The following is a 14,973-nucleotide window of genomic DNA, read 5'->3' on the forward strand; positions in this document are numbered from 1 at the left end:
ATTGGCAGTCTAGTTTGACCATTGAAGGGCACACACACACCCACACACACAGACACACACACACATGCACACACACACAGACACACACACACACAGACACACACACACACAGACACACACACAGACACACACACATGCACACACACACACAGACACACACACACAGACACACACACACACAGACACACACACATGCACACACACACACACAGACACACACACACACAGACACACACAGACACAGACACACACATGCACACACAGACACACCTCTATATAATTCACTTGTGGATCAACACTTGCTTTCTTCCATTGATCTGAATCACAGATTTTCCAACAAAGGAAAGGTGCCAGACCATTTTTGTCACCTCCCTTAGAATTAGAGTTTTATGCAGACTGCAGAGCATCTGTAATTCCTCTCATAGGGAAGTTAATTAGTGCAGAGAACACGGAGACATTTTTCTCTGTCAATAGCCACAGAAAGGAAGACCCCTATGTAATTTTCAAGATGAAATGTGCTGAGTTAAAGTCACTGTTTTAGATTTAACTTCAGCAAAGGAATGACCTTTCAGTATTTACCAACTGATTTTTATGAGAGCTCAGAATGATGCCATATTCTAATTTTACTTGGCTCTACCCCTTTAGTTGAGCAATCGTGGGCGATGCATGTATTTTCTCTGGGACTGAGTCTTTTCGGGTGTCAGGTGAAAGGGCTGACTATATTTGGGCTAAATATATTTTCAGATGTAAACGTCTATGGGTTGTGATTTGGAGCTATCCATGATCACAGCATCTGAAAGAAAACAAATTCAAGAGCCTACAGTGTTTCCATTTTGAGGGAAAAAAATTTCACAAAATCAGCTTAAAAATCAAACATTTTTCATCATTTAGAGTAAAGCAAAAAGGACTGAAAAAAGAGAAACAATTTAGAGTATATAGCAAGCGCAAAACTGCTGAGAGAGCAAGCGGGGTGGGTTGCTAAAGGCCAGTGTACTTTCCGCCATTTCTTTCCAAAGTCTCGGGCTGCAGGCACACAGATGTGCTGATCGCCCTGCATGCCCAGTTCAATGGGCCGGTCAGGGTATGGGTGGCATCTCAGATATGCTCTCTAAGCCTTTTGAGAATTCAAATGCACAGAGTTATTTCTATTTTTGCAGAGCTACAATAAACTGGAGGGCCGTCAAACACTGAATGAAAGCGTTCATTGGATAAAAAACATCTTACTTCCAGACTCTTAGATTATATTGTGATTGAACAGGAGTCTGGAAAGGCAGGCTTAAAATTAACAATCACTCACTATTCTAACTCAGCAAGGACCAGGCTGGACTGCATTCCAGCAGAAAGGAATCCTTATATTAAACTCAACATTAAACAAGTCAACTGAGGAACTTAATAGGCAGGTTTTTTTCTATACCTGTGGTTAAATATTCTAATATTTTGATATTTGTCAACAGCATCCTTTTGCGGGTATGGCTGCACCTCAATTTTTCCTTCTGTTTATTTCAAAGTTGACATTTTACAAGTTATTTAGGAACTGTTGAACCATGAAACTATTTTTCATTGTCAAAAATGCTGAATGGTGAAATAATGACTAGCTTTCACAGTTTGCCTCTTTATTTTATAATCTAGTTGAGCTACTAAATTTAGTTGTGAACTAACAGACTGTCTCTTCTGGGAAATAAGTTATTTCCCCCACTGCCTACAGGTTTTTGAATGTTTGAATGTAAATATCTGAATATATGAATGATTTAAGAACATAAACATATCACCGTTTGTTGTAATCATGTGCATTTTACTTGAACCACAATGTGGGTTTGGAATAGGTTTGTGAATAGAGCTTGTTTTCATGTAAATGGGATCAAGCAGTACCACTGGTTAGCTATTCAGGGAATCAGACAATGCCACCCTTGCTGGAAATGCTTCAATAAGATTTTAATCCATGTACCTAATATTTGAACTCCGACTCTTGCTTCATATTCCTGTGGCCTAATCCAGATCTCATTGCTGATAATGACCAAAGGATGGTGTGAGACTTAATGTGATCTATTTATGTGTGGCACCTCTTTCTGACACTGAGGATTTCAGGTTTCGTCTTGGAGGTGGTGTCTACAGAGAGCTTTCTTTTTTCTCCTGTGACATTCTTTAAAAAAGGTAGCACAGTTTGCCTGCCTGCCTGCCTGCCTGCCTGCCCCTACGAGCAGCATCCATGCAATAACTCTTACAGAGAAACACCACACCAACAGGACATAAAGAACTCATGGAATCCTGTGCTTCACTGCTACATGCACAACGTGCATATTAGAAATATTACTGTACTTTCTAAGTTTCTAAGCAACTTACCCATCCCCACGAAAATGAAGAGAGATCATTACCAAAGCATTTCTTTTGGAAATACTATCAGCATCGCAGTGAGAGTAGCTTAATGTTTCACATTTACAAATGGGAAATTATAAACAGGCTGACATTCTGGCATTTACAACACCCAGAGGAAAGAAAAAAAAAAACAATTCATGCATGGAAAAGCCATTTATAAATGAAGCTTGGTGTATTTAGTTCATTTGAAGCCATAAATTCTCACACAGCTACTAGATATGTATCTATGTGTGTGTGTGTATACATATAATATTGTATTATGTTATGTGTGTATAATGTAAGTCTTAAACTGAATATGCATTATGTATATCAGTGTACATGACCCTGTTGTCGGCTAGGGAAAAAAGACTGTTTTTCAAACATGTTGTATGGCTATTTTTAACCTGAGAACATTAATCAGAAAAGAGCTTAAATCTTACTTCCTCTGCTTTTCCCTCTGGTACAAATAGGATGACATGGTGATGACATGGTGAGAGTGTCCATAACACAAGGTATGACAAAGCCAGGCTGTTTTGATATTTGTGTAAGGGACAAATTTAACTCTAAATCTCTTGGCCAGACCTGCCTTCCCCATATAATCAGAGCCTATCCGCGTGTGACCCTCTTCTAAAGCTTCAGGAAGATGCTCCCCCTTCCCACTTGCCGCTGCTCTCTGATCTGACTTTCATGCTTAATCTGATCTAATCCTGCCAGCATTATCTTCATCTGTGCAATGAAACCTGGAGGATTCTTTCTCATATTTGGTGAGGAAAGGCATTTACTAAATTACTTGCTCGAATCATACCGTGAGGTTTTAGCTCCTTATTTTTGATAAGATGATGGCTGCAGCATTGAGGCACATTATCAATGATTAGTCAGAAATCGAGGTTTCTCCCATTTTTGGAACAAGATTTTCTGAAACTGGGTGCAAAAAGACTAAAAGGGCTCTGAAAAACTAGAAACTCTCAGCTAACAATAGAACAAAATATTTATTTTTCATGGAGAAGTATTTTTTTTCCGAAGAAAAAAAAAAGCAAACCTAATTCCAATGACTTTTGTAGAAAAGTTATCCATTGAAAATCTTAAAATAATAATAATAATAACGAAACCCACTTCCTGAAAATTTCATTCAACTCTCCTCTAGGGAAAGTCTTCTCTGAGTTCTGGATCTCATGATTGGCCCTATCAATATAACAGAAGTTCTTCAGAATCTGAACTTAATGTGTTTTAAAATCTAAAGTGTCCTGATAAACATCATGATAAAACTACAAACAAGATCTTACTCTTAACAGGGAAAATACTTGTGAATTGTCAATGTTTCCCATAAGCTGAAATAATTATTATTCAAATTGCATGAAGAAATACATAAGATTAGTTGAAATAATTATTAAGGTCTGATGCATGTTTATCCTTTAACTTATGATCAGACTTTCATTAACAAGTAAGTAGACTGGGCTAAAATAGAGGGCAAAATACCTAATGTAAATTATTTTCAAAATGCAGGCATCTGACAGAGATTGTCGTGTTATTATTTGCATAAGAATAAAATGAAATTTTATAATTTTTGTTTTATGTATAATTAAATATTATAATTGAATACACTGAAAACATTAGATAGCAAACATATATTTTAAGAAGAGCTATTTCCCCAAAGATATTCCACAGATATGTTTATTTGCTAGAGAGTATGTGTGTGTACACACACATATATATTCCCTTATATCAATAGTCAGATCTCTCCTAAGAAGTAAGCTAATTGAGCTGTTTGTGTTGATAAACTCCTTTTTCTCCAGACTATTCCTCTCCGAGCCATAATTATTTGCAATTTGCCTAAGTCGTCCATTTACTGATACGTCAAGCATGAAACAGAGGCAATTCCAGAAAATGGAAATGCTTCTCAAAATCAATCTTTGGGAAATAATGTGGTAGAAGTTACTGTGTGATAGAAGACTACCTTATAACTGTCACATGGAGATGAATATTAATTTGTTGAGGTTAAGGTGGCTTTGTGCTTCATTTGTTGACTTTGCTTAGCCGTCAGCAAAGCAGCACAGCCCAATTACTCCAGCAAAGCTATTTTTTTCTAACAGGAGTTTTATGATTTTTATGTACTTACCAGTCAGCACACATAACAATGTCAAAATGTCCTTCCAGTTGAGAGACATCTGTCTCATTATCCCATCGTAAAACGCTTGAGGAGAAAAAGATTTTAAAAATTATACATAGGGTTTTTTTTTTAACTTTTGATTTTGAGCTATTAACATTATTTTTTGTGGCACTTGAAATTATTTAAAAGGTATATACAAATTATTTCAAAAGGTATGATAAAAAATAGGATGTAACCGTCTTCTGTGTTTTATTTAGTATTCAAATCTAGAAGAAGAATTCTCTACTTAAATACAATAGTTAACCTTTTTGCTAGTTTTTATAGGTTTTTGTAGACAAACTAGAGAAAAATATGTTATCTTTACCATAGTCATTATAATGATTCTAGACCCTTAACATCAATGAGGTACATACTGAAACCAAAGTATTCCACATTTGACTGGAATACAAATTTATACAAATAAATGATGTAAGACAGTTTATATCTATACTGCCTGGCATGTCAGTTGCTTTTCGTATTGATGAAATGAGCAATTTGGTAAGATGGAAGAGAAGAAGAGTCAAACTTCATTTGGTAGTTGTTGGTTTTTAGGCATAGTGAAAAATTCACCCACACTGACACTTAGTCTCCCAAAGGGGATCAGGTTTAAAACTTCACATTAATAACAGTAATTAGTAACATGCATTTGAAAACTTTAGTATTTAATGCTTATGAGGCCAACCAGAGGTTTTTAGTTACTCTCAATTAATAACTGTGATGATTAGCATTTTACCATATTCAAGTTTTTTAATGATTCATCTTACCACAGCACCAAAACTGTGATTTACAGTACTATTTTTCAAAGTAAAATTCTGTTCCTATTTTCTATTTTGATTCTTTAGACCTAACTGGAGTGAACATGTCCTACCCTGCCCAGTTACATTTGCTTGTTTTGGTGGATTCATTTCTTCTACATCTTCCCTAGGTGAAAAGTCATGTGTCTGAATATAATAATAAGTCTTATACTAGTCAGCTCAAAAGATCTTTTCATATACAATACATTACTATACATTAATGCCAGTTAATTTCTCAAGGTAGAAAAGATTAAAGACATCACCACAAAAATACCTACACAGGCTGCGCAGCAGTTGTTCATTGACTTGCCCAGCTCGTTCTTACTGAGCCACTCCTCACTGTGCGTCAGGTCCTGTACTGTGCCATAGACCATGCCTTCACAGGGGCAGCCTGATGGGCCCTATAGACACATAAACCCCCAATTCTTATGCTGTGTCCTATGCATTGGGTGAGTATACAGACTTGGAGCATGGGACGGCTTTCCAGAAGCTGTGGGTTACCTCAGTGTTCACAGGTCCAGTAACACCCAGATAAGCTTTACAAATTAACTTTAGTGTTGCTGTACTTGCTGAGGCCTACTGGATAGGCAAGAGATGAAGGAAATTAGGAAATCCCTAAGAGATCAATGCTTACTTTGTTTACGAATTTCTCAGAAACTCCATGCACCTGGGGAGAGCTGGAAGCAACCAACACCAACTTCTCTGGAAATGCTGAGGCTCCCAGTGTACCTGGGACTCAGGCTCAGTGAGAGATGGGGCCCGCTCAGCCCTCATCAGAGCCCTGAGTCTTAGAGTCTAAGACCCGAACCATGAGCAAGATGGTTTAAAGTATACATCTATACTAGACGTTCTCAGATCAGAAAAGTAATGTATCCATCCATCACATGAATTTTGAAAAAAAAGATTAAAGTATTAAAATTATTCATAATCTTACCATTCCACAAATGTCTCTTTAGAATTTGCTTTTAATACATATGCAATTACTAAAGCACAAGAGCAGACTGCAAGAAATCCTGCGGTGATGGTGGATGTTGTATTCCTAAGGTGCTTCAGCCCCTTGGTTCAACAAAGACAAACTGGAGAGATAGGGATCTAAGCAGCCACTGGGTATGGATTCCCACAGCAGCTGTAACAAGTCGTGACTCTAAAATAAATTGAAATGCCCGGCTTGGTCACATGGACCATAACACATTCCCAAAAGGCATTTTTCCCCAGTTCTCATGAGGCTTATGGCTGTGCTATAAGCATGTGACAGAGAGAGAGTGGTACTGTGGACAGAGTTCAGCTTTAGCACAACAGACAGACCTAGGTTCAAATCTTGGCTCCTCCCCTTAGTAGCTGTATGAGTTTGGGCAATTATTTAACCTTTCTGAGCTTGTTTTCTGATCTGTAAAATGGGGATAACACTAGCTGTCTCCTTGAACATTCTAAGAGCACCATTCATACAGTACCTGGAGTTGTATTGTTCATGTAACATACAATGAGAATGGTGCTTCCTGGAGCTGTGCAGTCAGGCAGCCTGCTATCTTGGAAGACTAGAGATGATGGGGAGTTCACCGTTCACTCCTCTCCTCCATGACCTTGTCCTCCACCTTTGGAGATACACTCCCATGCATGCTCGTGAGAGCATGTGCTTCCACTATGGGGAAGGACCAGACTTTGTTTGTATCTAATCTGTTGCAGACCAATGCTTTTGTAAAATATAGTCACAAAGGAATAGACAAATGAGATTAAAAACACAAAGGCATTCCCAATACAAGTCCACTGATCATATGCTTGGATGTTGCAGCAGTGTTTCTAAACATTTATTTTCAATTTCTGAACTTATCTCCTTGCAGATCAGTAACATAGAGTTCATAGACTGGCACCAGTTCATGGCCTACTCATTGAGTAGCACTCCTCCAAACCTATCTTTACCAGTTACCGCAACTCTAGCCACTCTCCGACCAACCCCTCCTATCTTTCACAGCTCATCCCTTCCAGAAGGTACTCTTTAGTCCCACTGGCCCACACTGATCCTATCATCCTGTCACTGTCCTACTGATCCTATCATCGTGTCACTGTCCTACTTCCCTATGTTTATCTTTCTTTCTTGTTCAGCTTAAATTCCATGGCCTATCACTGTAACTACTCCCTTGCATACACCCTCAACTTCCTCATCCCTCTCTTACTTCCTCATATTTGTTAAATCCAGCTCTCTGCCTGGCCCGTGACTGCATCTGTGCACCTGAATGTGGCTAGAGACAGTACACAAGCATCCTCACTGGCTTTGCTTTGAATTCATGACCATGAGCCTCAAGTGGACTCTTAATGACATCTGGCAGTTACACTTACATTTCCTTTGCCCATTTAGCCTCCCACTATCCTAGGTCATTATTTTGCACTTTCTACTCTCTCTTCAAAATTCTGACACTATTCCCCTCCTCCTCACTTTCAGATGATGACCCTGCTTCTTACTTTACTGTCAAAATTGCAGCAATCAGGCTGGGCACGGTGGCTCATGCCTGTAATCCTAGCACTTTGGGAGGCGGAAGCAGGTGGACTGCTTAAGCCCAGAAGCTTGAGACTAGCCTGGGCAACATGGCAATACCCCCCTCTGCTAAAAATACAAAAAATTAGCTGGGTGTGGTGGCGCACACCTGTGGTCTCAGCTACTCCGGAGGCTAAGGTGGGAGGATCATCTGAGCCAGGAAGTCAAGGCTGCAGTGAGCCATGATCTAGCTACTGCACTCCAGCCTGGGTGACAAAAATGAGACCCTTTCTCAAAAAAAAAAAAAAAAAAAAGGCAGCAATCAGTTAGGAACTTCCATAAACTCCTACCACCACACTTATGTTCCTAATAGCATCTGCACCTACATATGCTGCCTTCCTGCCTATTACCATAGATGAACTATCTATACTCCTATCTATAGACAGTACCTTCTCTTATGCCACCTAGACCCAGCCCCTTTGATCTATTCTAGGACATGCTCTAGCAATTTCCTTTCTCTTTCCTATATCAGCTCTCTTCTTTCTCTCGATTATTTCCATCAGTATCCAAACATGGAGTTATTTCCCCCCTTGTAAAATATCCTCTCCTGGCAGTTACTGCACCATTTCTATATTCCTCCTTTGCAACAAAACTCTCTGAGAAAATTGTTTGACACTCTGTTGCCAATTCCTCTCCTCTCATTCTCTTAAAATTCACTCTAGCCAGGTTTTTGTCCCCACCGTTCCACCAAAAATGCTGCTGTCAAACTCACCAAAGATCCCCACATTGCTAAATTTAGGTCAGTTCTTAGTCTTTATCTTACTTGATCTATCAGCCTGAACCTCTCCCATGAACTCTAGATTCATATATCCAACTTCCTATTTTAATATTTCCACTTAGACATGTACTAGACATCTCAAACTTAACACGTCCAAATTTGAATTCCCAATCATTTTCCCCAAAACTCACTTCATTCAGTCTTTTTTAAATCTCGTGAATGGTAATTCCATCTTTCCAGTTGCTCAGGCCAAAAACCTTGAATATATCCTTGACTCTTCCTTTCATAGTCCACATTGAATACGCCACAAGTGCAGTTCATTCTACCTTTGAAATATATCAAAATCTAACCACTTCTCTCTATCTCTACTGCCCTCCCCAGTCTAAACTACGATCATCTCTCATCTCAATTATTGGATAGGCCCCTAATTGGTCTCCCTGCTTCCATCCGTCACCCAAAAATCCCTGCTCAAGAGACCAGCCAGAGTGATTCTTTTAAAACATGTATCAGATCATGAGCCTTTTCTCTCTTCACTCAGAGCAAAAGCCAAAGTCTTTACAATGACCTGAAAACCCTTATACAATTGGGCCTGGTTACCACTCTGTCCTCATCTCCTATTACTCTCCTCCTTGGTCTCTTTGCTCTAGTAACACTGGCCTCCTTATGCTTTCCTGAATACACTGGCATGGTTCTGTTCTAGGGTCTTAATACTGGCTGCTTGAGCAGCCAAAATGCTCTTCCTCCAGATACTCTATAGCTACAGCTCACTCTGTCACCTCCTTCAGGTCTTTCTGTATATGTCTTACCTTCTCAGGGAGGCCTCCCCGACCATCCTCTTTAAAACTGCAATCATTTATTTTCAGTCCAGCACTTCTAAAACCCCCTTATCTTGCTCTTTATTTTTCTATAGTAGCTATTACCCTTTAATGTGCTATATAACTAGATTATTGATTTTGTTTCTTCTCTCTTTCCCCACTAGAATATAAGCGCCACAGCGATATAGATTTTTAAAATCTGTTTTGTACAGTGATGTATTTCCAGTGCCTAGAATAGTCCCTAGCACCTAATAGCTGCTCAGTAAATATGCCATATGGATGAATTGTGTGTGAATGTACCTAGCACAGTGCCTGGCACGCAGAAGGCCCTCAAGAAATAGAGGTTTCTATTGTTAAATTGCTCTCTGAATAGAATGTGTGGATTAGCTAGACATGAAGGCCACTTAAAATGTTTCCAAAGATTTCTGCTTCCAGCAAATTTGGCAAAACAAGGCTCCATTTAGCTTTTTGTCTGAAACAACAACAGAAAACCTAGACAAAACATATAAAACAATAGTTTTCAAGACACTGACCATCAGTAACACAGGACAGTAATCCTTAAGAAGAGAGAAAGAAATGAAATGAACCCTACCTTTACCCCAGCTTACTGCCTTGAGAGTTTCCAGGCCATAGCATAAAATACTGAATAGGAGAGCACTGGAGAGAGAGACAGAGAGAGAGAGCACTCTGGAGATCTGTGGATGGTCCCCCTAGAATATTCTGTGGATGACTGATTCATGCATGTGTGTGAGGAAACTATTTGAAGTTGGGGAAAGATCATGTCAAAAAATTGAAGGGGAGTGGGTCAGTGCTCACACAGGGCCAGGAATAGTGCCTGTTCAACCAGCCAGATTAGAAAACCGCAGAATTTACAAGCATTGTATAGAGTCCTCAGAAGGGTCTTGTCTCAGTAGCAGGGAATAATTAGCCCTAGACTAAACGCTGCTCTGGTTCTGCCTAACAAATCTTTTTTTTTTTTTTTTTTTTTGAGACAGAGTCTCACTCTGTCGCCCAGGCTGGAGTGCAGTGGCCGGATCTCAGCTCACTGCAAGCTCCGCCTCCCGGGTTTACGCCATTCTCCTGCCTCAGCCTCCCGAGTAGCTGGGACTACAGGTGCCCGCCACCTCGCCCGGCTAGTTTTTTGTATTTTTTAGTAGAGACGGGGTTTCACCGTGTTAGCCAGGATGGTCTCGATCTCCTGACCTCGTGATCCGCCTGTCTCAGCCTCCCAAAGTGCTGGGATTACAGGCTTGAGCCACCGCGCCCTGCCTGCCTAACAAATCTTAAAAGCAAGACCCAAACATATCAAACTATTTCAAAATAACTTAACTGTATCCCAGAACAAAACTCAAGAACACACTTTGGGCGGTCAAGGTGGGAGGACTGCTTGAGGTCAGGAGTTCAAAAACAGCATGGGAAACATGGCAAGATCCCATCTCTACAGAATGTACAAAAATTAGATGAGCATGGGCATGCTTGTGGTCCCAGCTACCTGGGGGGCTGAGAAGGGAGGACCACTTGAGCCCAGGAAGTTGAAGCTGCAGTAAGGTGTGATTGTGCCACTCTACTCCAGCCTGCATGACTGAGTGAGACTCTGTCTCAAACACAAACAAACACAAAATCTCAAAAACATTTACAGAAATATAAAAACATTCAGATCCCAACAAAGTAAAATTCAAAATATCTGGTATACAATCCAAGATGGCCAGACATATTCAAAGTTGAAATAATAAAAACCATAATGAGAAGACAAATCAAACAGTGGAACTCAATCGAAAACTGACAGAGATGTCAGAATTAGCAGACACAGGCATTACAATAGTTACCATAATGGTCTTTAATATATTCTAAGAATCAAGTAGAGACATGGGAGATAGCTTTTAAAGCCCCAAATCAAACTTCTAGAGATGAAAACTACAATGCCTGAGAAGAACAATACATTGGATAAGATTAACAGCAGATAAGACACTGCAGAGAAGACTAGTGAACTTGAAAACATAGAGATAGAAACTATCCAACATGAAATATATGTAGAAAAAAAAGGAATAAAGAGTGAGCTGTGGGACAAATTTAAGTGGTCAACACATGTGAAACTGGACTTCTCAAAAAATAGGAGAGAGGAGATAACAGAAAAAATATTTGAAGAAATAATGGCTGAAAAATGTCCTAATTTAAGGAAAACTGTTAACTCAGAGATCAAGAAATTGCAACAAGCACAAACACAAGAAACATGAAGAAAACTAGCAGGCACATAATAATAATCAAATTGCCCAAAAGTAGTGATAAAGAGAAAATCTGAAAAGCACCCAGAGGAAAAAGATGTTTTATATACAAATAAAGATAAGGATGACAGCATATTTTTTTTTTTGTGAGGAATATGCAAGTTAGAAGACAGTGGAGCAGCATCTTTAAAGTACTGCAAGGAATAAAAAACAACTGTCAACCTAGAATTGTATAGCCAGTGAAAATGTATTTCAAAACAAGGTGAAACAGATGTTTTCGGACATACGAAAAGCTGAAGGAATTAATCACCAGCAGACCTACACTGCAAGAAATGTTAAAAGAAATCCTTAAGGCAGAAGAAAAATGATATCAGATGGAAATGTACATGAAGGAATCAGAAATAGTAATTAGATAGGTAAATATATATATGACTGTTTCTTATTATTTAAACCTCTAAATATAATTGGTTAAACAAACAAGTATTGTGGGGTGATAATATATGTATAGATAAAAAGTAGGACAATAGTAGCATAAAGACTTACAGGAGAGAAATGGCAGTATACTACTGTAAGGTTTTATTTTGTTTTGTTTGAGACAGAGTCTCACTCTGTTGCCCAGGCATGCATGCAGTAGCACAATCTCAGCTCACTGCAACCTCAGCCTCCCAGGTTGAAGCGATTCTCCTGTCTCAGCCTCCCGAGTAGCTGGAATTACAGGCACCAACCACCATGATTGGCTAATTTTTGTTTTTTTTTTTTTTAGTAGAGATGGGGTTTCATCATGATAGCCAGGCTGGTTTCAAACACTTGGCCTTAAGTGATCCACCTACCTTGGCCTCCCCAAGTGCTGGGATTATAGGCGTGAGCCATCATGCCCAGCCATAGGTTTTAATAACATACATGAAATGGTATATCATTTGAGGATAGTCTGTGATAAGTTAAAAATATATACTATAAAATCTAAAGCAACCACTAAAATAAAAAAACGAGGAGTTACAGCTAATAAGCAAACAAAGGAGATAAAATAGAATAAGAAAATCAACTCATTTAATCCAAAAGCAAGCAGAACAAGATGAAAAGGGGAACAAAGAATAGATGAAATACAAAACAAATAGTAAAATGACAGATTTAAATCTAACCCATCAGTAATTGTACTAAACAAAAACGGTCTGAACACTCCAATTAAAAGGCAGAGTACGTCAGACTGGACAAAAAGCTAGATCCAAGTACACGTGGCTTACAATAAATGCATTTTAAATATAAAAACGCAAATAGGTTAAAAGTAAAACGATGGACAAAGATATACCAAGCAACATTAGTCGAAAGAAACCTGGAGTGTCTGTATTAATATCAGACACAGTAGATTTCAGAGCAAAGAATGTACTAGGAATAAGGAAGATCACTTTACAATGTTAAAGGGTCAGTTCAAGAAGCAGACATAACAATTCTAAATATTCATGCATTGAATAACAGAGCTTCAAATTTATGAAGCTGAAATGGATAGAAGTACAACTGCAAAAAAACACAAACAAAACCAAATTATTGCCAGAGTTTTCAATACTCCCCTCTCAGTAACTGATGGAACAAGTAGACAGAAAATAAGCAAAGCTATAGATGACTTAAACAACACTATCAATAACTTGACTTAATTGATATTTATAGAATACACTCAACAATAGCAGAATAGACGTTCTTTTCAAATAGACAATTTACCAATATATACCTATTCTGGGTCATAGTGTAAGTCTCAATAAATTTAAAATGATTCTAGTCATACAAAAAATATGTTCCCTGGCTGGGCATGATGGCTCATGCCTATAATCCAGCACTTTGGGAGGCTGAGGGTGGTGGAACACTTGTGGTCAGAAGTTTGAGACCAGCCTGGCCAATATGGTAAAAACCCTCTCTACTAAAAATACAAAAATTAGCCTGGCATGGTGGCATGTGCCTGTAGTCCCAGCCACTCAAGAGGCTGGAGCAGGAGAATAGCTTAAACCCAGGAGGTGGAGGTTGCAGTGAGCTGAGATCGCACCATTGCACTCCACCCTGGGCGTCGCAGCGAGACTCTGTCTCAAAAAAAAGAAAAAAAAGATATCAATAATCTCTGTAAAATCCTCAAATATTTGGAAAATAAATAATATACTTCTAAATAACCTGGGGTTCAAAGAATAAATGAAAACATAAATTGACAATTATTTTGCATTGAATGAAAATACATCAAAATTTACGGGATGCCACTAACGCAGTACTTAGAGGAAATTAATATCACTAAATACCTTTATTAGGAAAGAAAGGTCTCAATTGTTGAACTCAGTTTCTAGCTAAATATACAAGAAAAAGAAGAGTAAGTTAAACTTAACCAGAAAAAAATAAGTAATAGAGATTAGAGCACAAGTGAATAAAACAGAAAAATAATAAAGAAAAATCAATGAAACCAAACACTGATTCTTTGAGATCAGTAAAATTGATAAACCTGTAGCCTGACTTATCAGGAAAAAAGGGAGAAGATACAAATCACCAATATGATTAACAAGAGACGTGCTATCACTACAGATTCCATAAATATTAAGAGGATAATATTTATGGAATACTAATACAACGTATCCAAAGTTGTCCATAATATACATATGAACATATATATGGCAATGCATCATGACCAAGTGGGGTTTATCTTAAGAATATAAGAAGGTTGGCTGGGCACGGTGGCTCAAGCCTGTAATCTCAGCACTTTGGGAGGCCGAGACGGGCGGATCACGAGGTCAGGAGATCGAGACCATCCTGGCTAACATGGTGAAACCCCATCTCTACTAAAAAACACAAAAAACTAGCCAGGCAAGGTAGTGGGCGCCTGTAGTCCCAGCTACTCGGGAGGCTGAGGCAGGAGAATGGCATAAACCTGGGAGGTGGACTTGCAGTGAGCTGAGATCCGGCCACAGCACTCCAGCCTGGGCGACAGAGCGAGACTCTGTCTCAAAAAAAAAAAAAAAAAAAAAAAAAAAAAAAAAATTATATATATATATATATATATATAAGAAGGTTGGTTTAACATTTGAAAATTGATCAGTATAATCTACTATATTAGCAAGCCACAAAAGAAAAAACATATGGTCATCTCAATAAAGGCAGAAAATGCTTCTGACAAAGTTTAATGTCTATTCCTGCTAAAAACTTTCAGTAACCTAAAAATAGAAAGGAAATTCTTTGGCCTGAAAAAAGTCATCTATGAAAAACCTATAGTTAACATCATACATAATGGTGAAAGACCTGATGCTTTCTGCCTAACATCAGGCATAAGAAAAGTATGTTTTCTTTCATTCTTCAACACTGCACTGGAGATTACAGTCCCTTTTTGTATAAAGAGATATACAAAAATAAGCTTCTAGAACTAATAAGTGA

The 14,973-nt window shown here is 38.5% G+C and overlaps 1 protein-coding gene across 5 annotated transcripts in view; it reads right to left on the reverse strand.

Annotated features, from left to right (window-relative positions):
* The window catches only part of LOC117062373 (calmodulin-lysine N-methyltransferase), a 128,086-nt gene that overhangs the window by 24,468 nt on the left and 88,645 nt on the right, over window positions 1–14,973 (reverse strand). For all 5 annotated transcript variants that reach the window (XM_033175835.1, XM_033175833.1, XM_033175831.1 and 2 more), the window contains one exon: window positions 4,469–4,543. In XM_033175835.1, coding sequence (XP_033031726.1) covers window positions 4,469–4,543 — 75 coding nt within the window. The remainder of the gene's footprint in view (window positions 1–4,468; window positions 4,544–14,973) is intronic.

The sequence above is a fragment of the Trachypithecus francoisi genome, unplaced genomic scaffold, assembly GCF_009764315.1.
Source record: "Trachypithecus francoisi isolate TF-2019V2 unplaced genomic scaffold, Tfra_2.0 Lachesis_group17, whole genome shotgun sequence".
NCBI classification, from domain to species: Eukaryota; Metazoa; Chordata; class Mammalia; order Primates; family Cercopithecidae; genus Trachypithecus; species Trachypithecus francoisi.